This window comes from Crotalus tigris, unplaced genomic scaffold (genome assembly GCF_016545835.1).
Source record: "Crotalus tigris isolate CLP2741 ecotype Arizona unplaced genomic scaffold, ASM1654583v1 scf7180000017611.44802233496:7321179, whole genome shotgun sequence".
In the NCBI taxonomy this organism is placed as follows: domain Eukaryota; kingdom Metazoa; phylum Chordata; class Lepidosauria; order Squamata; family Viperidae; genus Crotalus; species Crotalus tigris.
In genome coordinates, this window is record NW_024096511.1 from 2913119 (window position 1) to 2935112 (window position 21994).

The 21994-nt window shown below is 40.1% G+C and overlaps 1 protein-coding gene across 4 annotated transcripts; it reads left to right on the forward strand.

The window, feature by feature from the left end:
• The first annotated feature begins 49 nt into the window (after positions 1-49).
• Positions 50-19421, forward strand: LOC120299250 (pantetheinase-like). 4 transcript variants are annotated; one of them, XR_005554368.1, is made up of 8 exons: positions 50-785; positions 889-1019; positions 7579-7771; positions 8251-8545; positions 10553-10926; positions 16421-16591; positions 16814-16991; positions 18384-18509. XR_005554368.1 is itself a non-coding variant. In XM_039323877.1 (7 exons), exons 1-7 carry the CDS (start codon positions 573-575, stop codon positions 18501-18503), a joined length of 1497 nt encoding a protein of 498 aa, XP_039179811.1. In that variant the 5' UTR covers positions 50-572; the 3' UTR covers positions 18504-19421. The 4 variants fall into 4 exon arrangements, 2 of the variants coding, with proteins under 2 accessions (XP_039179811.1, XP_039179827.1); XR_005554369.1 differs by lacking the exons at positions 16814-16991; positions 18384-18509 and adding an exon at positions 13278-13384 and having other exon boundaries at positions 16421-16556; XM_039323877.1 differs by lacking the exon at positions 16814-16991 and having other exon boundaries at positions 18384-19421.
• Positions 19422-21994: the final 2573 nt, after the last annotated feature.

Consider the following 21994-nt stretch of genomic DNA (forward strand, 5'->3'; position numbering starts at 1 on the left):
TCCGTTTTTAGACATTTTCTGAAAGTCAGTATCAAGACAGAAGAAACAGAATGCATTCATACCAAAGCTCATAGGGTCAAAGAAGTCAACATACATTTTAGACTTCCAAGAGTGGAACAAGTTGAAATTTACTGAAATTTAGGATCCACTGGCTTAACAGACCCCTATAGCATTACCTATTATCTCTGGTAATTTTTAAGGAAAAGTTATGTTTCTGGTCTGATTGTGGAATACCTGGTTGACTTTTTCTACCAAGTGTCTTCGAAACCTGAATAGGGAATTTCCCAGTCACAGTGTTAGGGTGGTGAGACTGACTTAATTTCAGGAACTGAACGCTGTTTCTGTCTCTTTTAATATATTTCTTAACAAAGATAATTCTAGTTTCAGGAAGTCTGGGTACAAAGGATATAATGGGATGATCACTGTGTTTCACAATATACTCTTCTCCTAGAGTAGCTGGTGATGTAACAGGAAAATTGTCACTCACCAAATAACTCCATCCCTCCCTTCTTATTAACTTAAAGAGACCTCCCATTTTGTTTCATACTGAGCGAGAATTAGGTTCTGTAAGCATGGCTGCCTTCCAGCGTCATCTTTGGGTTGTCTTCCTGACTGGGGTTGTTCTTGGGGCTTCTGCTGTGGAAACATTCCTTGCTGCTGTCTATGAGCATGCTGTTATACTTACTGGACCCACCCCAAAACTTGTATCTCCAGAAGAAGCCCTGAATTTAATGAACAGAAATCTAGACATCTTAGAAGAAGCCATCAAAACAGCTGCTGAACAGGTACCAACAGATGCAGGGATAGGAAGTTCCACTGTCTGTTCTTGGAAGCAGTGAAATCTATTAATTGAACAGCATTCTTCTTCTTTTTTCTTTCTTTTTGTAGGGAGCCCGCATCATTGTGACCCCTGAAGATGGCATTTATGGGTGGGTCTTTACTCGGGAAACACTTTATCCCTATCTTGAGGATATACCAGATCCTGAAGTAAACTGGATTCCGTGCGACAATCCAGAAAGGTAATCTTATCAAGTCTAAGTAGAATCTCCTTGAAGGTGAAGAGTGGCTAGTGTGATGGATGGCATATAAATTTAACAAATACGTTTGATACACAAAGTAGTATAATGAGTCTCAGTTACTTACAAGCACACTTCTCCATTCTTACAGTGAATTAACAGCGGGTTTTTCTAATGCTCTTCTGTGTACACAATAGTGATTCCAATTTGCATTTGTACTGTAAAGGCAGAATTATAGCTTGTTGGATAATTAAGAATAGGCACACAGCTTTATTTACCTCATATATAACCAAATCTATGTATAATGTTTTAGTATGCTTTTATTGAATTTTATTTGAGTAAGATAGCACATGCAATTAGGAAATGCTCTTAAAATGTGAGTTTTGCAAGTGATTCCCAGTGAAATTTGATTTCTCATTTTTTAAAAAAAATAATAACCCTACGTTTCTGTATTTAAATTTATCAACGCTGGGTTCTTTGGGAAGTATATTTCCATATTAAACAAATCTCTAAGAGGAAATGTTCATACACATTTTGTGGATTTCTTTTATTGGTTTATGTTGAGAATTAATGGAGTTCTAAAAATATATTGTACCAGACTGAATTGATAGGCAGTTGTCCAGTTTTATATCACTAGGTGGCAGTACGGCAATAGATTTTCCCACTAACATAGCTATGTTAATTTCCTTGTTTACTGCACTTTTGTGTATCTGAGAGCCTAATTCTCTATAAAAAATCGAGTTAATTTCCTTGGGAGAGTGCTACCCTGTCTGAATACTATTACCCAAGTAGACACAGAGCTAAGCGGTTTTCTGAACAAACAACATTCCTGTCTTGGTGGAATTCAACTTCAGCCTGCTTTGTCCCAGCAAGTCCCCACAGCCTGTAAACACCAGATCAAGAGTCCACTGGCCTTATGGACTGGCTCTGGGTGGAAATATGTGGATATCATCAGTAAAGGTGTCAGCCTCACTAGGTAGACCAGACCATAAAATCAACTTCACAGGAAAGCTCAGGATACTTTTATTGAGATTGGTTATAATAATAGAATCTTGCAAATCTAATTGTTGGGTACTACCTCCCCCTTCTTACACTCTAGTGAAGTGGGGAGTGTTCTGTTTCAGGAAAAGAGGCATTGAGACAAAGCAATGAGTTCCAACAGTCTCCTTTATTGCAACACCAACAGAACAGCTTTTAAAATGGTGCATCCCCCTTTTATAGCCCCCCTGCACAATACTTTGCTGGCCAATCATTGCAAAGGCTGGAAGCAGCCTTTCTTGTCCCAGGCAGCACAATACCTTGCTGGCCAATCATTACAAAGGCTGGAAGCAGCCTTTCTTGTCCCGGGCATCCACATGGTCTGCCTAGGCCAATCGCTGCAGCCTGTGCCTGCCGGCCCAGGACATAACACCTCTCCCTCCTTGGCTAAAATAATAAGGCACACTTATTATTTTAAATACTCCACACTCCATTACATTGCATACGTTGCATCTATCTATACACAACACTACAGTCTTGCTATCGCCATGCTCCCCACTCCCCTTGAGCTGGATTACTTAACCCAGACTACCAGGCCTGCCCATGAACTGACAAGGACTGTACATAGTTGTGTAAGTATTTGGGAGGACCTCTGGACTGCCCTGATCTTCTCATGGCCAGAGTATGTGCCTGGCCTGCCAGCTCGCCTGCTGCTGACTGGCTGGATCTGCTAAATCCAAGCCAGGGTTCCTGGGGGGGGGGGGTAGAATTCCCCAAGTCCAGTGGTGGGGTGAAATTCCCCAAGTCCCCACTGGACTCCTCTTGAGAGCACTGTCCCTTGAGCCCTAGACCAGCAGCTGGAGTGGCCTGAATGCCGGAGGCTGGAGCTGCCTCCATGGCGAACCCCCTTTCTGTGGACTCCCTGTTTGGAGCAGTAGCTGAAGCCTGGGGATGTTGGAGAGACCATGGTCCACAATCGTAATTGTGGTCCTCCTCCCCCCAAATAGCAGAGCTAGGAGCGGAAGAGTTGCTGGGAAGCTTCCAGTGCAGTTGGTCAATGAGACATTGGATCACACGACCATCATCCAAGGCCACTTCGTATGACAGCAGCCCAGAGGCCTTGCATACCACTGCTGTGACCCAGATACATCCTGGTCCATAGTTCCTTGCCCAGACCGGATCTCCCACTTGTAGTCTCCTAGGTGCCCACGGCTGTGACACCTGTGAAGCCACCCGGTCTGAGTGCAATCTGTCCAGTTTTGTGATGAGGCGGCGACCCCAGTGGAGTTCAGCTGGGCTCTTTCCAGTAGCTGTGCAAGGTGTGGTGCGGTGGCACAGAAGAAAGTCCGCTAGCCTGTGATGCCAGGTCCTGTGAGTGATCCTCTTTAAGGCATCCTTGGTTGTGCGCACCATTCATTCAGCCTGGCCGTTGGAAGCTGGATGGAACGGTGCTGATGTGGCATGCTGGATCATGTTGGCCTGGAGGAATGCCTTGAACTCAAACGACGTGAATTGGGGCCCGTTGTCGGAGACAAGGACATCGGGAAGTCCATGTGCGGCAAAGATCTCTCTCAGCACCTGGATGGTCCTAGCAGTGGTAGTGGAGGAGACAGGCATGACCTCTAGCCACTTGGAATGGCTGCCCATGAGAATTAAGAAGAATTGTCCCTGAAAGAGCCCAGCATAGTTGATATGGACCCTCGACCATGGGGTATGAGTCTCTTCTCACCTATGAACTGGGGCCTGGGGCATCTCCGGCCTTGACTGTTGACAGACAGTGCACCTGTGGACCTGGGCCTCATCATCTTTGTTGAGCCCAGGCCACCAAAGATGGCTGCGCACTAATGCCTTCACCCAGACTATTCCCGCATGTCCCTCATGCAGAGACTGCAGGACTCTAGTCCTCAATGAGGTTGGGATTACTACCCAGCTACCCTATAGGACACACCCCTTGAAGGTGGAAATCTCATGCTTCCTCTGCCAGAAGCTCTGGAATTCTGAGCCTGGACATGTGTCAGGCCATCCAGACAATGCCCAAGTCAGCACGCGTGTTAGCGTGTGATCGGTGGCTGTTTCTGCAGCCACATCCCTAGCACTGAGGGGAGATTCAGGCAAGTCCTGAATAGACAGGATGCGATGGGCAGGTGCTGGATCTGCCTCTATCTGCTGTAATGGCAACCTGCTGAGACCATCTGCATGACCCATTTCTTTGCCTGGCTTGTGAACCAGTGCATGGTCATATGCAGACAGGAAGATAGACCACCTCAGCATTCAGGGGGGATATTATGTGTGGGGTTTGTTGGAAGCAGCCTTTCTTGTCCCAGGAAGCACAATACCTTGCTGGCCAATCATTGCAAAGGCTGGAAGCAGCCTTTCTTGTCCCGGGCATCCACATGGTTTGCCTGGGCCAGTCGCTACAGCCTGTGCCTGCCGGCCCAGGACATAACAAGGAGTATCTGTCTAAACAATTTCCAAATATCATCTGGACATTCTGATTAAAAATATTTCAGCCCCTTTTGCCTAAGCAATAGCTTCTGCATATATTCATCAAGGTTATTTTCATTGCTTTCTATACCACTGAAACAATCCAAAGCAATGGGTAACCTCTTCCAACAATTTTATGCAGAAGTTAAAAAGTATGGTGATAGGGCCCAATCTGCAATGCTGGGTTCACTGAATTGACTTCAGTTCCCTGCCACCCACAGCTGCTGTTACCTAACTAGAATGGATCAGAATTATTGTAGAAAAATATTCTTTATTCCTAACTCTTGCAGACAATTCAAAAGCATCCCATGTTCAATGGAATCAAAACAGGAGTTGGTTTAGAAAGGGCATATTTCTCCAGTCCATGTCATCCACCAGAGATATCATCCACCAGAACAACTAAGCGTTTCTCCGTCTGATGCCCTGGTCTGAATTGTGACACAAAAAGAGTCCAGATATTTTATTCCCTTTAGGGCACTCTGTAATTCAAACCCTACCACCTTCCCAGCAGCCTTTCCTTGAAAAAAGTAGGGTGGAGGTAGGACAGTAATTGTCCGGTATGGTTGCACCCAGGGAAATTCTCTTCAGCAGGGACCACTCCACTGCCATCTTCAAGGCGATGAGCAATATGATCCCCTCTTTTAATGAGGTATCAAGTACTTCCTAGATCAGGAGTAGGCAACCTTGGCTCTTTTATGACTTGTGGACTTCAACTTCCAGAATTCCTGAGCCAGCATGGCTCAGCTTGGAAACCTCTCCCTTTCCCCTCAGCACAGCTGGCTCAGGAATTCTGGGAGTTGAAGTCCACGAGTCATAAAAGAACCAAAGTTGCCTATCCTTGTCCTCGATCCAGCTCCCTCCCCAGCCACTTGAAGAAGCTAGGAGTATGTATCGAAGCCAGAGGTAGCAGAGCTCACATCAGAGAACACCCTACCTGCCTCATCAGAGTTCACAGGGTAAAACAAATCCCTACCAGGCACAGTCAAGCATTTGAGTCACTTTATTAATTAAATAACAGCAGCAGACATTCCCTGTTTTACATTGTTGGTCATTTACTGGCAGTGATGTGCTGTTAAAATGTTTAAGAACCAGCTCTGCTGGTTTCATTACCACTGCCAAACCCCTAACTGTGGAACAGCTGATTGGCACACTAGGCATGGCGGCTGTGTTCTCAATTGGCTGGCAAAATTCCAGAAAGCGGATACAAATCAGCTTCAGCACACCACTGTTACAATCCAAACTATATGGCCTCAGTGCAACTAATCCTTCAAAAAAAAAATCATCAGCTTGTCACCATTTTATTATTTACAGAGAAATATTTTATTTATAATATTAAATAAAATGTTGCACTCAGCTGAGATGAGTAACTGAATCTCAACAGTTTGGATGAATATTTATATATTCTGGCTGAGGAATTCTAGGAGCTGAAGTCCACAAGTCATAAAAGGGCCAAGTTTGAAGACCCCTGATTTATAGCAAGGTCACAGCCAGTTCTGTCTTAGGGCTGTCAGGAATGTTATAATATTAGTTAACCCTAGAATACTGGTCAGCTGTGACCTGACCAAAGGCCAAGTGTCATTCAGAAGTATGGGTCTTGCAACTCTCAGAATTCCTCCATCAGGACGGCCTGACTAGAAATTTTAACAATTGCCAATCTAGAACTACTGTACTGGCAGACTAATGCAATGTTTCTCCCAGATCATGATGAGAATTTTAGTAGAATGTAGAATATGTACATACTGCAAAAGAATATACAAGCCCCAATCTTGATATATATTATGAAGACAAACAGTTATACAAAATATGAATCAGCCACAGATAATAAATTTGCCTCTTCTTTTGGGGTCACTTTTCTAGCCACCATTGATATATTGATAGTAAGATGTCCATATATCATTTTTGCTTAAGATTTCCTTGAAAATATGTTCTTCATTTGTTTTCTTATTAAAAAAAAGAAAAAAGATCTCTTTAAGGCTGTTGATACTTCTGAACAAAGGGATCTGCAGAATCAGGGGCTTTCATCAAAATGAAAATCAGCAATTGCATGACAGAAGCTCCATCCCTTTGATGAAGGCACGCCAGTGGTGGGATTCAAATACGTGAACAACTGGTTCTCTGTGTGGATGCCACTTCCGGAAGTCCATTCTGGGCCTAGGCAGCAAAAACTTAGCTGCCAGTTCTGCCGAACTGGTGCAAACCGGCTGAATCCCACCACTGAGGCATGCAAGAACAAGATGCACACGCAAAGGGGGCAAAATGTGCATCAGGATGATAGAATGCTGCTTTCATAATTTATCCTGCTGAGTTCTCCTGCCTGCTGCTTCTAATTTCTCCCTTTCTTCCTGCCTTATCCTAGCTCAGCAAGAATTCATTTATCAAGCTAGTGTCTGTGTACTGTGGAACATTCAAAAGATTTTTAGAAGAAAGATAAAGTTTACTCCTCAACTATTTTTACTTGGTATTTTCGTTGACTTAAATGAAAAAGAAACTACTTTGATGTTGAATTTATTAACTGCAGCAGGGTTATTAGTAGGTTTATACTGGAAGAAAGATTCTTTGCCTACTTTAGAAGAATGGATATCTAGTTTTGCAGAAATGGCAAAAATTTCTGCTTATTTAAAGGATCATACACAAGAAAGATATATTATTGTATGGAGAAGGTGGATAGATTATATTCAGAAAAAGTATGGAATTAAAAAGTTTCATTTATTTTATGAATGAATATTAAATATTATAGAGAATTGTTTTATAGGTTATGGAGTTAAAGGTTAATTATGACATTTTTTTTCTTTTCTTTTTTCTTTTTTTTCTTTTCTTTTTTTATTATTATAAATTTTGTTATTATTAACCCTGTATTCTGCTCTGGGAAGTGAAGGGAGGGGGGTTGGGGGTGGGTGGGAGGGTAAGGGGGGGTAAAGGTAGTATAGACAATGGTTGCTTATGAATTTATTTTACTTTAAAATTTTATTGTATTTTTATGTTTGTATGTTAAAAAATAAAAAATTTCAATAAAAAAAAAGCTAGTGTCTGTGTACTGTTGATCGATCTACCAGATTTCTAGATACTGCCTTTCTCATTAAATTTTTCCTTTCAATTTTAGGTTTGGATTTACCCCAGTGCAGAAAAGGCTTAGCTGCATGGCAAAGAACTATGGCATCTATGTGGTTGCCAACATGGGGGACAAGAAAACATGTAACTCCAGTGATCCTAAGTGTCCCAGTGATGGTCGCTATCAATACAATACCAATGTTGTTTATGATGCAGAAGGAAAGTTTCTGGCCCGTTATCACAAGGTAACTATTTCTAGAGTGACTAATCTAGGCTTCAAATGTAATGTCCATTAGCTGCTGTCTAAACACGATAGCCCTATCAGTCAGACAAAATATAAAGTAATGCTGCTTTGTTTGAATTAAAAGTTCCATAAGAGCTTCAAGGAGCAAGAATTGCTACAGGTGCTACTTGGATCATGAAACACTCAATGGTTAACCTCTTTGTTTTGAGAATATAAAATCCAGTTGTTATCTGGACTTTTGTTTTCCCTGTTTGTTTTTTTCGTAACATTGTAAAGGACAGGAATAAAGTACAAATATCTACTAGAAAACATCAGCATCACATGTTTTTTCCCGTATTTTTAGTGAAATAATTTTCTTCTAATTTCTCTCTCTCTCTCTCTCTCTCTCTCTCTCTCTCTCTCTCTCTCTCTCTCTCTCTCTCTCTCTCTCTCTCTCTCTCCCCTCCCTCCCTCCCCCCTCCCTCCCCTTTTTATAAACAGTACAACCTTTTTGCCTCAGAAATCCACTTCAATTTTGCGAAGGAGCCACAGTTTGTCAACTTCAACACCTCCTTTGGGAAGTTTGGTGTTTTCACTTGTGCTGATATGCTTAACTTTCGTGAACCTGCCATCTCATTGGTAGAAAAGTTCAAGGTGGACACCATTCTTTTCCCAACTGCTTGGTTAAATACTCTACCCCTTTTGTCTGCTGTTCAATATTACTCAGCCTGGGCAATGGGAATGCATGTGAATATCCTTGCGGCTAATATACACAAACCCAGCTTGGACATTACTGGTAATTACAATCTTTATATACTTGGTTTAAAATTAGATCTTAATATGCGTAATACATATAAATGAATACATACTAATGATCGGCTTCACACCTCACAGAAAATCATAAGGTGGTTTGTTTGTCTTACTTTACATGCTGTGTGTACTCAGCTGTAATGCTTTGGAACCATGGCTTAGCATGTGATGGGAATCTATCCAACTGCTGTGATTTATTGAGGCTTACCAAAATGTATAAAATAAGCATATAATATATAAGCAAACACAATGGAAAACAAAATTAGTTATTGCTGATAAGCATTCAATGATAAGAGATGGTGTGACACATTTGATTTGGCGTCAGGCTTTCATTGCTTTCAGTGTTTTTATTGTTTAGTTTTATAGTTTTAATATGGCTATTATGCTGTTCTAACTTTTGATTGGGAGTCGCCCAGAGTTGTTTATTAGATGTATGGCAGTATAAATGTTTTAAATAAATAAACTATATAGCAAAACATAAATGGGAAAACAGCAACTTGAAGTGACTCAGCATAATACTGTGGAGACAATGTTGACAGGATGTCAAGAGTAAGAAGGGAAATGAGTAAGCACAATGGGGACAAAGCCAGAGAAACACAGAGAGGGAGGAGTTGGAAGAAATTAGCTTAAACTCACTCCTGTTTTATAAAACTGCCTGATTGTTAAATAATTTCATTTGAAAATTGCTCTAGCCAAATCTAGATTATGAACAAGCCAAGATGATTTTGGTGTCATACTTCAAAATGCCTTTGTTATTCTTTAAAGTAATTCAGTCATCCAGGGACAAACAATCTCCTGTTGACTCCAGATCTTAATTCCTTATTTGTTTTAGATAAGGCAATTGCATAAACATATAAAGAGGCACCACACAAACAAGGATAAGTCTAGGACTTTCTTTGTAGAGTGTTATTTAATATTAAGGTGCATTATGTATCGTTCCTATATTAAAATATAGAACCACTAGAAAAACTGTGTTTTTGATTTTTATCAGCCACAGTAATAAGATTCAGTGGCTCAATTAGAGGACACTATAAGGGCTATAGAAAAATGAATTCAGGGACTGGCTAAAGCTGTGGAGCAAAAAATTAGATGGACAAAAAAACACCTTTTTTAAAACTTGCGAGAACATCCTTTATTATTACTATTATTCCAGGAGAATCAAAAAGCTGACAAAAATATATCCCATATCAGACCACATCACTTTTGAAATTAGCATAAAAATACTATTTTCCTGAAATTTGTGGCTGCATGATTTTCTAGGTTTCTGAAATTATTGCTCCACAGATATTTCTTATGACTTTTCTGTATCCATTTGGATACATGGGAGAGAGTCACAAGTGGCTTTCTTCAAAGGCAAGATTGAATGCATTTCATTAGTCCTCACTTACCAATCACTTATTCAGCAACCGTTTGAAGTTATAATTTGGGTACTTGATAACTGGCTGACAATTACAATGTTGCAGGGAACTGTGATCACTGTTTACAACTTTCTCTGCTGGCTTCCTGAAAGCAAAGTCAATGGGGAAGCTAGAAGGAGATCATGTGAGGTCACGCTTAACAACCATATAGCATTTGCTTAATGATCACAGCTGGAACTGATGAACTGATGAAGATAGGCACAGTCATGAGCTATTTCACTTTATGATTGCATCATCTTAACAACAGAGTTTCTGGTCCCATCTGCTGACAGTAAGTGAGGACTGCCTGCATTCCTTTTGCTATTCCTTGTCTAAGGAATACCAAGCAGCCCCTTCAGCTGCACGAGGAAACTGAACAGTTGTTTAAGAAATAGATTTCTGAACTGAGCAGGATTTGAATTCTGAGTCAATCCATGTTCAAAATCCAGGCCTCTTGTATTGGAATCTGGGTTTGTTTCAGGTTCAGGCCAGTTTCTAGCAAGTACTTGACAAGCTGCATTACAAGTAACTTCTTTATTGTTGCGATCTACCAGTAGAACAATGAACAGATCTGTCCATCTCTTTTGTCTTCACAGGGAGTGGCATTTTTACACCCAATGGCCCACAGGCATATTACTTTGATATGGAAAGCCAGGATGGCAAACTCTTACTTGCAGAAATTGAAGCACGTCCCCGTCTTTCTCCCAACTACCCTCCCCCTTTCAACTGGAGCTTGTATGCATCAGGGCTTCAACATTTCTCACCACGGAGCCCAGTATTTCACAACAGTATCTATTTTGATAATTTCACCTTTACGGAACTATCACAAGAAGCAGGAAACTATACGGTCTGCCAGAAAAACCTCTGCTGCTATTTGAACTACAGTATGGCAGAGAAGCAAAAGGATGAAGTTTATGCTTTGGGTGTTTTTGATGGGCTTCATGTGATTGAAGGAGAATATTATTTGCAGGTAAAAGACTCAATGAGGTATGATGGGTTGTGGGACTTTCATTTATGGAAAGGAGAAGAGTAGGGATCCATATCTGAACTGGACCAGGGTATTGTTCTGATTAAGGTATATTGTCAACAATTACATTTCCAGCTAAACTGTCCTTCTTACTGGCATTTTTATACAGTGGAAGGCAGCAAGCTATTTAGAAAGTGCAGCAAAAGCCAAATAGCTTTTTTTTAATGAAAGTTTTTTATTTTTTCCATATAAACATTATAAAAAAAAGTATACAATACAATTTTAAGATAAAATAAACATTATTACGACCTGCGCACTCCCCCCAGGCCGCGTCCACCCTCTCTTAAAACATTCCCTACTTCCCTCCTCTTTCTCACCTCCCATCCTACTCTCTTCCCCTCCCCTTCTCCTCTCCCTACCCTACTTCCTCTCTACACTTGCCCACCTCTCATCCCTATCAAACCCATGAACGCAGCATCAGGGGAGTGCCCAGGCCGCACCCCTATAAGCAACCATTATCTATATTACACTTACCCCCCCCACATTTCCTCCCTCCCACCCCCAACCCCCCTCCCTTCACTTCCCAGAGCAGAATACAGGGTTAATAATTAAAAGGATTTATAATAATAAGAAAAAAGAAAAAGAAAAAGAAAAAAGAAAAAAGAAAAAAAATAATAATAAAAAAGGAGAAAAAAAATATCATACTTAACCTTTAACTCCAATAGCCTATAAGACAATTCTCTGTAATGTTTACTATAATATTCATTCATAAAATAAATGAAACTTTTTAGTTCCATACTTTTTCTGAATATAATCTATCCATCTTCTCGATACAGTGATATATCTTTCTTGTGTATGATCCTTTAAATAGGCAGAAATTTTTGCCATCTCTGCAAAACTAGATACTTTAAATACCCATTCTTCTAAAGTAGGCAAAGAATCTTTCTTCCAATATAAACCTATTAATAACCTTGCGGCAGTTAATAAATTCAACATCAAAATAGTTTCTTTGACGTTCAGCATTAGTATCAGATGCCTGAAACATCTGCTTCGTTGCCTACCAGGGTATGGCTGAGTACTTTCTACTGAATGAAAAGTAGGGGAAACTTTGTATGAAAAAGTACTTTGTATGAATTGAAGGGAAAAAAAACTTTCAGCATGAAAAAGCCATCAGGGTTTTACACATACACACAAACACACACACACCACACACACACACACACACACAAATCTACATTAAGAAATAAATAGTATAAAAACAAATATAAAAAAATACCCACACAAAGACTGTTCTTCCATCTTTTCTCCATATTTAATTTATTACATGTGTATAGCTGCCATAAGTGACTCTGGGTGGTATACAACAATGAGATCACACACACATAACACACAAACACACACATACACACACACAGAGAGAGAGAGAGAGATTTACATTAGGAAATGAATAGTATAAAAACAAATATAAAATAAACCTAGGCAAAGAGAGGATAAAAATGATCACCTCAACAATGAAGCTATTTAAACTAATCTCTGGTTCCCTGTGAGCCTCAGGCCTGATAACATAACTAGGTCTTGAGGGCCTTCCGAAATGATGGACTGGGCTGATATAATTGGGGAGAGGTGGTCCTTCAGATAACCGGGTCCCATGCCAAGATGGCCTTTAAAGGTTGAAATTGGGTGTGGAAGCAAACTGGCAACCAATGCAGTTCACAGAGCTGGGGTGTAACATGCACTGTTCTAGAAACAGACATGTTTAGTCATAACCACTCTATGAAACTTGGCAGTTCTCATAAAACAATCCTTTTCTAGGCAAAAAGATTGAAATAAAATACAAACTATGCTTAATAGCTTCATTATATCTCAAAGAGTCAATGGATCCTGAGAGACTTGCTAGAGCAGTGGTTCTCAACCTGTGGTCGGGACCCCATTTGGGGTCAAATGACCATATCACGGGGGTCGCCAAACAATGCAGTCCACCATATTTTTTTTCCCTTTTCCTTAGCTGTGCTACTCCCTTTTATTCTATTGGCTTTTGAAAGCCAATAGAATAGACTCTCTTGAATAAAGTCTAATTCTATTGGCTTTCAAAAGCCACTAGGAATTGTCCAGGCTGTCTCTGCCCTGCTGAGCCTGCCAAAAGTCCCTTTCTGCAAACGGTGCTGCACCAGTTGAGTAGTCCTCGACTTATGACCGGTTGAGTAGTCCTCAACTTACTACCAGTTGGGGGTCACGGCATTAAAAAGGTTGAGAACCACTGTGCTAGAGTAATATGCCATACAATTTTTAAAAGATGGATTACAAAATAATATTGAAGGACTTGCCTTTTTGCTCTTTCACTCTTTTTCTTTTAGTTTTTTCAACCTTCTGAACATAGACTGTCCTATATTGCTTGAGGCTGTATGAATCCCTCTGGGAATCTTTTCAGCTGAAGAAATGGAAGTTAAAATAATTTTAATGCGTAAGTATTTATGAATGGGCTGTTTTTCTTATAATTCTGGATGACTAGATGTTATAGAGCATTTTATTTACTTGTTTACATATCATATATTAACTAATCATATATTAACCATAGAAAAGTATCAATTATTCCTCCCCTAGCCATTCCTTTGTCCGTATTTACAAACAAATTGCTTAGTAAAGAGCCAACAAAGGAGCGCTCACCAAACTCTGCCTGAGTTAGTTTGCATACAAATCTTTATTCAAAACAACATAGCTCATTTATAATCTCAAAAATTTTCTCAACTCCTTCGTTTTAAACAAGGGTTGAATTACAATTCCTTCAATTCTCTTAAGTATTTTTTTATCAATGTGTCCTGCACACAGACATAAAAACATAAAAAAGTAAAACAACAACAAAAAGCAACTCCACAAAATAAATAAATAAATAAACAAGCTTAATAAGATATTCTGAGTTACTGAAATAGTTTTGTATCAAACTCTAGTATCAATTCTTTGCTTTTAATATAAATTTAGTCAAATTCCAATTTAATCAGATTCCATTAGAAGGAAACAAATTTCCATTAAGTTTACAATCTAAGCAAAACAATTCAGAGTCATATCTTTTGGTTGATGGATATATAGGTGTATTCAAGTTCTTCTCATATTTCATTTATTTAAAAAAAGTAACCTTATTTCTTATTTCAAGAATGGGTATTAAATTTCACATCCACCCCACCTTCCTCAAACCAGAATTCTATGCAGGAAAAAAAATTGTTAAAAAGATCAGACCCCCCCCCCTTTTTTTCCTTTCTGTCTCTCTCACTCTTAAAGCAACATAGCCAGCTGGGCGTGTGGGGGGAGAGACAGGAAAAGAAGAAGAAATTACACAAAAAATCTCACCAGTAACAAAATGTTTTTTTCTTCTTCACATGCATTTTCCACAAATTGTCTCACATATCCTCCATGGGACTCTTCTCATGCAAACACTTGCTATTGCCTTTCCATTTCACTTTTATAGCAAAAAAAAATCTGCAGTTTACTGTTTCTTTCACAGTCTGGGATGGGGGGAGAAACTCACACATACACACACAGAGACACAGGAGCAGCATACCCACACATTCACTTCCATTCAAACTGCTTGTATAAACACTTTCACATACAGATATTTTATTTCATGCTTTCTCCTGACAAACCAATAACTATTATTATAATTTCAAGGAGTTGTACACAAGCCAATGGGCTCCTTTTTTTCTTTTTCCAGTAAATCTCTTTGTTTCTTTTTAAATAAGGCCTTTTAATTTATTATTATTATTAGACACAACACAGACAGACAGACATATACTACCTCCACATTCCTCTAACAAAAATGGACTATATATTGCCTGGGATCCAACAGGCATATAAACTTCTTTTATTAACCTATATGTTTAGTACTTGATATAGCCATTTTTAAAAACTTCCATATTTTAAGCAAAATGCACTAGTGCTTTTAATAGGATTTCTTGGTCACTCAAAATAACAATATTGAGTCATGATACTTTTATTCTTATCCCAGGTCTATTTTCCATCCCATCCTGCTAGCATTTAAAACAGCAATACTTTATCATAATACTTTTACGTTTACCTGAAGTATATAGTTTATTCTGCCAACCTTACCCTAAGGGACTTTCCAGGGGACACCTTATCCCCTTTTCCTTTTTAGCAAATACATATTCATATAGGGATTGGCACATAAAATAATTAAAACTACCTAACTGTGGCCACTGAGTTCCCTCATCTATCTGTTTTTGTTCCCAAATAAAATAACAATATTGAATCATCAGGTCTTTATCTAAATCTTTTACCATTCTACTATAAGGAGGATGATTCCACCCAGCCAAGATCTTTCCCAGGGGCCTGACCTTGGGAGTCCCCTCTTTGATCCTTTTGTGGCTTCTTGGAAGGTCTATTATCCACCAGTGGTTGGCGCCTGGTTCTCTTATTGTTTTCGGTCTTGTGCGACCACCTTACGCTTCACCGAGCTGCTTCTCTCCTTTTCCGGTTAAAGGAGTCCGCTCTCACCTCGCCTTGCCGGCCTAGCTTCAACTCTTGGGGCGCTGCTTTCTCCCTCTTCACAAGTCTTCAGATTCACACCATCCCTCCCACTCAGCCCGGATTTTCTTACTTGGGTCTGTGCACAGGGTTTCCAGGCAGTTGGTACTTGACCCACCTCCTTGCCTTGCCAGTCCTGCAGACCCTCGGGATATTCACACCTAGTGTATGTATGTCTTGCCAGTCTTCCAGGACCCTCAGGATATTCACAACTATGTGTATTTCTTGCCAGTCCTCAGGACCCTCGGGGCATTCCCAAAAAAATGACCTGACTTGCTTTGTACCTGGAATCCACTATTTAGTGTCCAGTTCTTCACGGTACCAGGCCAGGGGTGGTCACCTTTCAGGAGACCGTCAAAATCAGTGTGGCACCTGTCCCCTTAGGAGTGGCCACTCCCAGGGATCCAGGGACCATTTGGATATCCCAGGACGATCCCCCTGGTTGTTTGGAACGTGGCTCAAAATCCCAAAACAAACGAATTCTCTTGGAATTCCAGCAACAAAATTTTATTCAAAAAGAAGAGTTTGCAAAGGCCTGGTAAGCTGAAACACACGCAGGAGTTCAGCCACACCTCTAAGAACAGTTTGACACATTTTTATATCCTACCCCCAATGCAGATTTCCCCCTCCCCTATCGCACTCAACGCCCCTTCCCTAATCATTGGATAAAACTAACCGCCTAAAACCACTGTCCCTCCCATGTTCCAGGAAGCCCCTTTATGCACTTCCTATCTATCACCATCTAATTTTCTGTTAACAAAGCTCGGCTCCTATAGTAATTTCTGTATTTCCTCTGCTTGCGGTTTAGGTTAGCTAGCAACTTCTGCTTTTCTTATTTGTCTGTAATTTACTTGTCTGATTTTTATGACTTTCCGGTGGCTTCTTCTATCGACCTTCATTAGAAATTTCTGAATAATACTTTATTCCTTTCACACATAAGCCTTTTTTCCTCCTCTGACTATAGATCTGCACACTTCTGAAGTGTAATGGCACAAACTTGAAATCGTGCGGCCAGCGAGTTGATACTGCTGCTACCAGGTTCAATTTCTTTTCCCTCAGTGGCTCATTTAACACTAATTATGTGTTTCCTGAAGTGCTGCTCAGTGGGACCCAATTGGCTCCTGGAGAATTTAAGGTAAGTTTCAAACTTCAACAAGCATATTGGCTTCTTGAGATATTTTTAAGTTAAAAAATAAGCCACTTGAAAAATACATATGCAGTTACAAGAATGGTGTTGTGATTATGCTAAAAGCATATCTGCAATTTCACCAGTCTCTATGGAGGGTAACTGTTTTTTCTAATATCACTAGTTGATGACTCTGCCATATGATTCATCCAATGTATTATTTTCCCTCAGTGAAGAAGACTTGCACCCATTGTACCCAGCAAGTAACCACTGGGAAACCAATAGTGTGTTATGACCCAGATTGCCTAGGCAGAGGCAAGCCTCGATAGAGTCCTTTATTGCTCTGTTAATTTCCACAACAAACGGCCTTGCAATGGCCAGTAAGGCTCCACTCCAAACTTCCTTGAAGGTAACTACCCACAGTCCCCCAAACAAAAGCCATAATGGAACAAAACCAAGGTGCAAGCTCATGGAACAAGGTCCAGAATCAACAAGGTCCACAGGGCAAGGCAAGTCCACGAGGCACAGGCAGAAGGCAAGGCACTGGCAGAAACATGAGTCAAGGCTATGTTTTTCCAAGATGGGGGGGGGGGGTGCATGCCAAAGTAAATAATCATTCCTGACAAAGACAATCTCCCCCTGGCCTCTACTTAAGTCAACCCAAGCCAGGTATTGTGAGGAAGAGCAGGGCAACCTTCTCCCGAGCAGCTCGCAGATCTCCTTTGAGCTTGCCTCTGCTCTTCTCTCTGTGTCCTTGGATCGAGTGGGGGGGGGTAGTTGTTCTTCATCAGAGGGGATCTGCTGCCAATTGTCACCCCTGCCTGTCCCCCATGTCTGTGAGGGCAGGCAGCTCCCCATCCAGTTGACCAACCTCCCAAATGCCTGAGACGGGGCCTGGGACAGGGGCCTGGGACAGCATTGTCTTCAGCCCCTGGCCTCCCAAACATTCCAGGGAAGACATGCCATCCCCATTGGATGATCCCAGTTCCAACTTCTCCTCCTCCTCTGAACTGGGATGCAATGAGGCTAAGACACTGGTAGATGAGGAAGAGCGTTTGCTGGAAGGGGTGAGGATTTCAACTAAGGAAGGCTATATTAGGCTGGAATAGCCCATGGACCTCCCATGCCTGTTCTCTATGGTTGTATACTAAATTATTCAGTCACAAAAGGCAAATTGAATCCCTATGTTCTTAATTTCTAAGCTTATAATAAAGAGAATATTTGACCATGTTCTGCTAAGGACACTTCTGTCATATTTGCCATCTAGGGTCCATTTAGGCCTGTTCTGAGAAAGCCCCTGTGCCTCAAGTCTAGCTTCATATTTGAACTGAGTTCTAACTCTTCTCCATTATGTGTTTATATTGTAATTTGTGACAAAACATCTCTGCCAAATATCACCTGTAATTTTTGCCCCAAAGTACCAGGGTTATGAATTACAGAGGCCTCCAAACAAACCAGGCCATTTTCCCTCCAAGATCAGTGAGTAACCAGGTGCTGTCTTTATTTGGAATAGGCAACAGTAGATGTTGATGAAACTGGATTGTTTTGCAACTCAGATGGCAAGCTGTATAAAGCAAAATAATAGTAACAATAACAATAACAATAACAACAACAACAACAACAACAACAACAATAATAATAATAATAATAATAATAATAATAATAATAATAATAATCCTGATAGGAAGCTGCTGTGCTTAATTTTCAGTGATTAAGCTGTCTGTATTTTCAAGCACCTTCCTTCTCCAATAAAGCTTTTGCATGTGTGATTTTTAAATGTACACTTTTTTTTTATGTCCAGGTTTTGCCCGATGGACAGATGATTAGTGAGAAAGGCCTGTCAAAGCCACTTCTAGTGGCAGCTCTTTTTGGAAGATGGTATGAAAAAGACTCTCCACACCCCACCTCCAGTACACCATGAACTAGGCCTTCATAATTTGCTTTCCTTTCACGTGGGCAATATTTTGTGTTTGGCATAGAAATTATGTCTATTTTCTAACATTTCTGGTAGCTAAAGAGAAAAGCCAAAGCGAAAAATGATCAATATTCCATCATGCACAGGATTCAAATGAATGCTTCAAATGATGCAATCAACTTTCTTCATCCATGAAAATGTATGGGAATCCAGATGCTATTCCTTTCTCTATATGAGACAGGGTATTTTTCATAACAACTTCCATCTTTTCACTTTCCACCACAAAGCTGTTGAGCAGGAAAAGAAAGGATAGTGTAACTTGGAACGTTAGGCATGATTAGCATTTTGATAAAGCTGTTATTAGGATTTTAGCATGGCATCCATGTCTCCTTTTTAAGTTTAAGAAAAGTTTTTCCTAGCCCTTTCAGGGTTCATTAATCAAACAATAGGGTTGTATTCTGAAATCCTTGAGTGTTGCAAATGTTAAAGAAACAAGCTTGAATGGAAAAGGAGAAGATACAACATATTTAAGGGTAGGGGTCCCCAATCCCAAGGCCGTGACCCATTCAAAACTCAGCTGAGCAAGCAGGATGTGCTGACAGCTCTGTTTGTGTGAGTGGTGGGTGCTCATGCTTGTGAGCAAAGCTCCATTTGCATGAGAAGCAGGTGCACATGCCCACTACTTGCACAAATGGAGTTGTGCGAGTTCACAAGCATGCCTGTGACTCGCACGGAACTATCCCTTTGCCCCTGACCGTCCACCAAGCTGCTTTTTTAGGGGGTCTGTTTTTTCTCATATCTAATCAATGTCTTATTTTTATTTCTGACTCATCGTATATATTAAATGTATGTGTCATTTGTTTCTGTGCCCCATATAAAATCTTGAACCCCCTTAATAAAATGCTCGTCGCTTTCCCAAAAGTATTTATGGTTCTTATTGTCAGTGGTGAGGGGAACAAAAAACCACTTTGCAATGGTATTAGGTGTTTGTGTCTAAAAACAGATGAAACTCTATAGATTTCTGTTAAACTTAAAGATGGAGGAAGAACAAGTAAAAGAAACGATAACATGGGCAAAGAACTTTGGATATAATGTAGAATTAGAAGATTGGCAAAAGTTATGGGAAAGAAATATTAAATTAACTAAAGCAGTGGCATATAAAGAAAACGTATATAAAATGATTAAAAATACTTCAAATAACTGACAATTTGACAATTTTTGATAGAGCTTCCATGGACAACTATAGTCTATCCCTGACACAAGATAAATGATTTTTTTTCTTCTTTCCTCCACTTTTAGGTGTGGAAGCAAATACATTCTTATGTAGCTTCCCAGTTTTGTCAGATCTTATTCTGGGAATTATCAAGAAATGGGAAAGCAACTTTTTCGCAGAAAAAGCATTGAGGGTGTCTAGAAAATAAAGTCCAATTGGTAGAAAAAGGAGGTAAAATGTTTAAGATGTATTATAGTTGGAGGGGAAAGGAAAATAGATAATAAAAGGGTTAAAGCCCGCAAAGGAGGGAGACCAATAGCTGTATATAGAACAAGTACTGGGGTCTCTGTTGAATCTGCTGTCCAGATAGCTAAGAAGGGTTGGACTCACTACACAGGAGCAAAGGTGGCGACTGGACCTGAAAGAGATTGGACGGTCATTCCAGGACAAGGACTGAAAGCCACATTTAAAAGGACTTGAATGGGTGGTGGACCAGAACTCCTATCTGTTTTGAACATCTTTATTAGAATTCCAGGTGACCCCAGATGAGGAACAAAGGTGTTGGTGGTGACTCATGAGAGAAATAAAAGTGGTTTGTTACAAATAAAAACAATAACTGAGTCAGAAGTCATACCATTAGAAACTGAAAATGTAGAATTGTAAATTGTAAGAATTAGGTGGTAAATGTGTGTCTTTTTTATTGTCAATGTGGTTGCTGCTGCTGCTATTATTGTTGTGATGGTGGACCAATTTGTGGGTGTGGAACACTGTGTAATAATCATGAGAGGGTGGATTCTAATTCTAAGATTATTAAAAACAACACATCAGAGCAGTCTGGAAAGTGAAGATAAAAATTTGTTTCTGGGATTTATGACATTCATGAAGCAATAATGTATATTGCACAAGAAATCAGGAAAGTGGCTAAAAGCTGCTGAATAAAAGTATGAAAATATGTGGGGTGATTGGAGTTTGTTAACTAATTGGCTTCCCAACATGGAATGGTTAAGACAACTGTTTCTTGGCCTGATATTTTTAGTGGTGATAGGACTTACGTGTTGTGCATGTCTGCAATGTATTCCTCTATGTGTATCTGCTCTAACCAAAGCTGTAGGAAACGCTTTAGGAAAACCTTAAGAAAAGAAAAAATTATACAATTAATAGTTGTAAGATTTTCTAAGCAAGATAATGAAGACCTTTCAGAATAATAAAAATTAAAAGGAGGGATTTGATAGGAATAAGTGAATGGTCTTCAAAATTCAATATTGAAAGAAAAAATTAAAATTGAATCTGCTGTGTAGTGGAAACTTACTGAGACAAACAAGCTTACCAAAGAAACTACAATGGATGGGAATCAGGAAAGGGTAGTGTTGAAAAAATAATCTTCATCAGGGTCCAGTCCAAGCCAGGAATAAACAAAATGGAGACTGCTTTTGGAAGTGGCTTGCTATTGCCTTCTTTCTGGGGCTGAGTGAGAGTGATTGGCCCAATGCCACCCAGCTGGCTTTGTACCCAAGGTGGGATGAAAACTCATGGTCTTGTGGTTTCTAGTTTAGTAACTTAAAATTACATCAAATTGGTTGTCCATTGGATTTTGCCTGAGTTGAATTAACATTGAATACATTGTCTTTTTAACTATGTTAGGCACCTGGTACAAGTAGTTGAATGCTGGTTAGACTGCTCATCGAGATGATTATATTTCATGTGAGAGAAGTTAGCCCAGAGAAGGAAATATTAATAAGGCAGAAAAATATATTTTTCCTCAAAAGGACTTTTTTTAAAACCAAACCTGGCCCAAATCTATCTCTCTGCCCCAAGTAAGAGCTAGCCCCATATGAATGCAGGTGTAAAACCATCAGAGAATTGAAGCCAGAGCAATCAAGAAGACAAAAGAGAAGATCTGCATACCCCACCCAAACTCTAGGAGTCATTAGCCCCATCACCTGGGAAGCAGGATATGACAATAGGATTAAACTGCAGATATCAAGGCCTAGACAAACACTCAGAAACAGCCTCAAGGTTCATGCCACAGGAACAGGAAACTATTCCAAACAAGGCTAGAGAGGGTATAAAAAACCTACTGCCCATGTGCTCTCTCTCTTTCCTCTGCTCCTTCCTGCAAGGACCATCTTTCTGCTTCTTCAATAAACTGTAACCTTCTTCCCAAATCAGTCTCCATATTTCTTATTTATTCCCGGCTTGGATGAACCAGGATGAAGACTTAATTCTGACAATTTGGCACCCCGAGATGGGACTCCAAGCTAACCTCTTCAATGGATTGAGACTG

Coding starts and splice junctions, on each gene's coding strand:
- LOC120299250 (XM_039323877.1), top strand. CDS start 573: ATGGCTGCCTTCCAGCGTCATCTTTGGGTTGTCTTCCTGACTGGGGTT. Junction 7,772..8,250: donor TTCTGGCCCGTTATCACAAG/GTAACTATTTCT, acceptor TTTTATAAACAG/TACAACCTTTTTGCCTCAGA. Junction 10,927..16,420: donor AAGGAGAATATTATTTGCAG/GTAAAAGACTCA, acceptor CTCTGACTATAG/ATCTGCACACTTCTGAAGTG.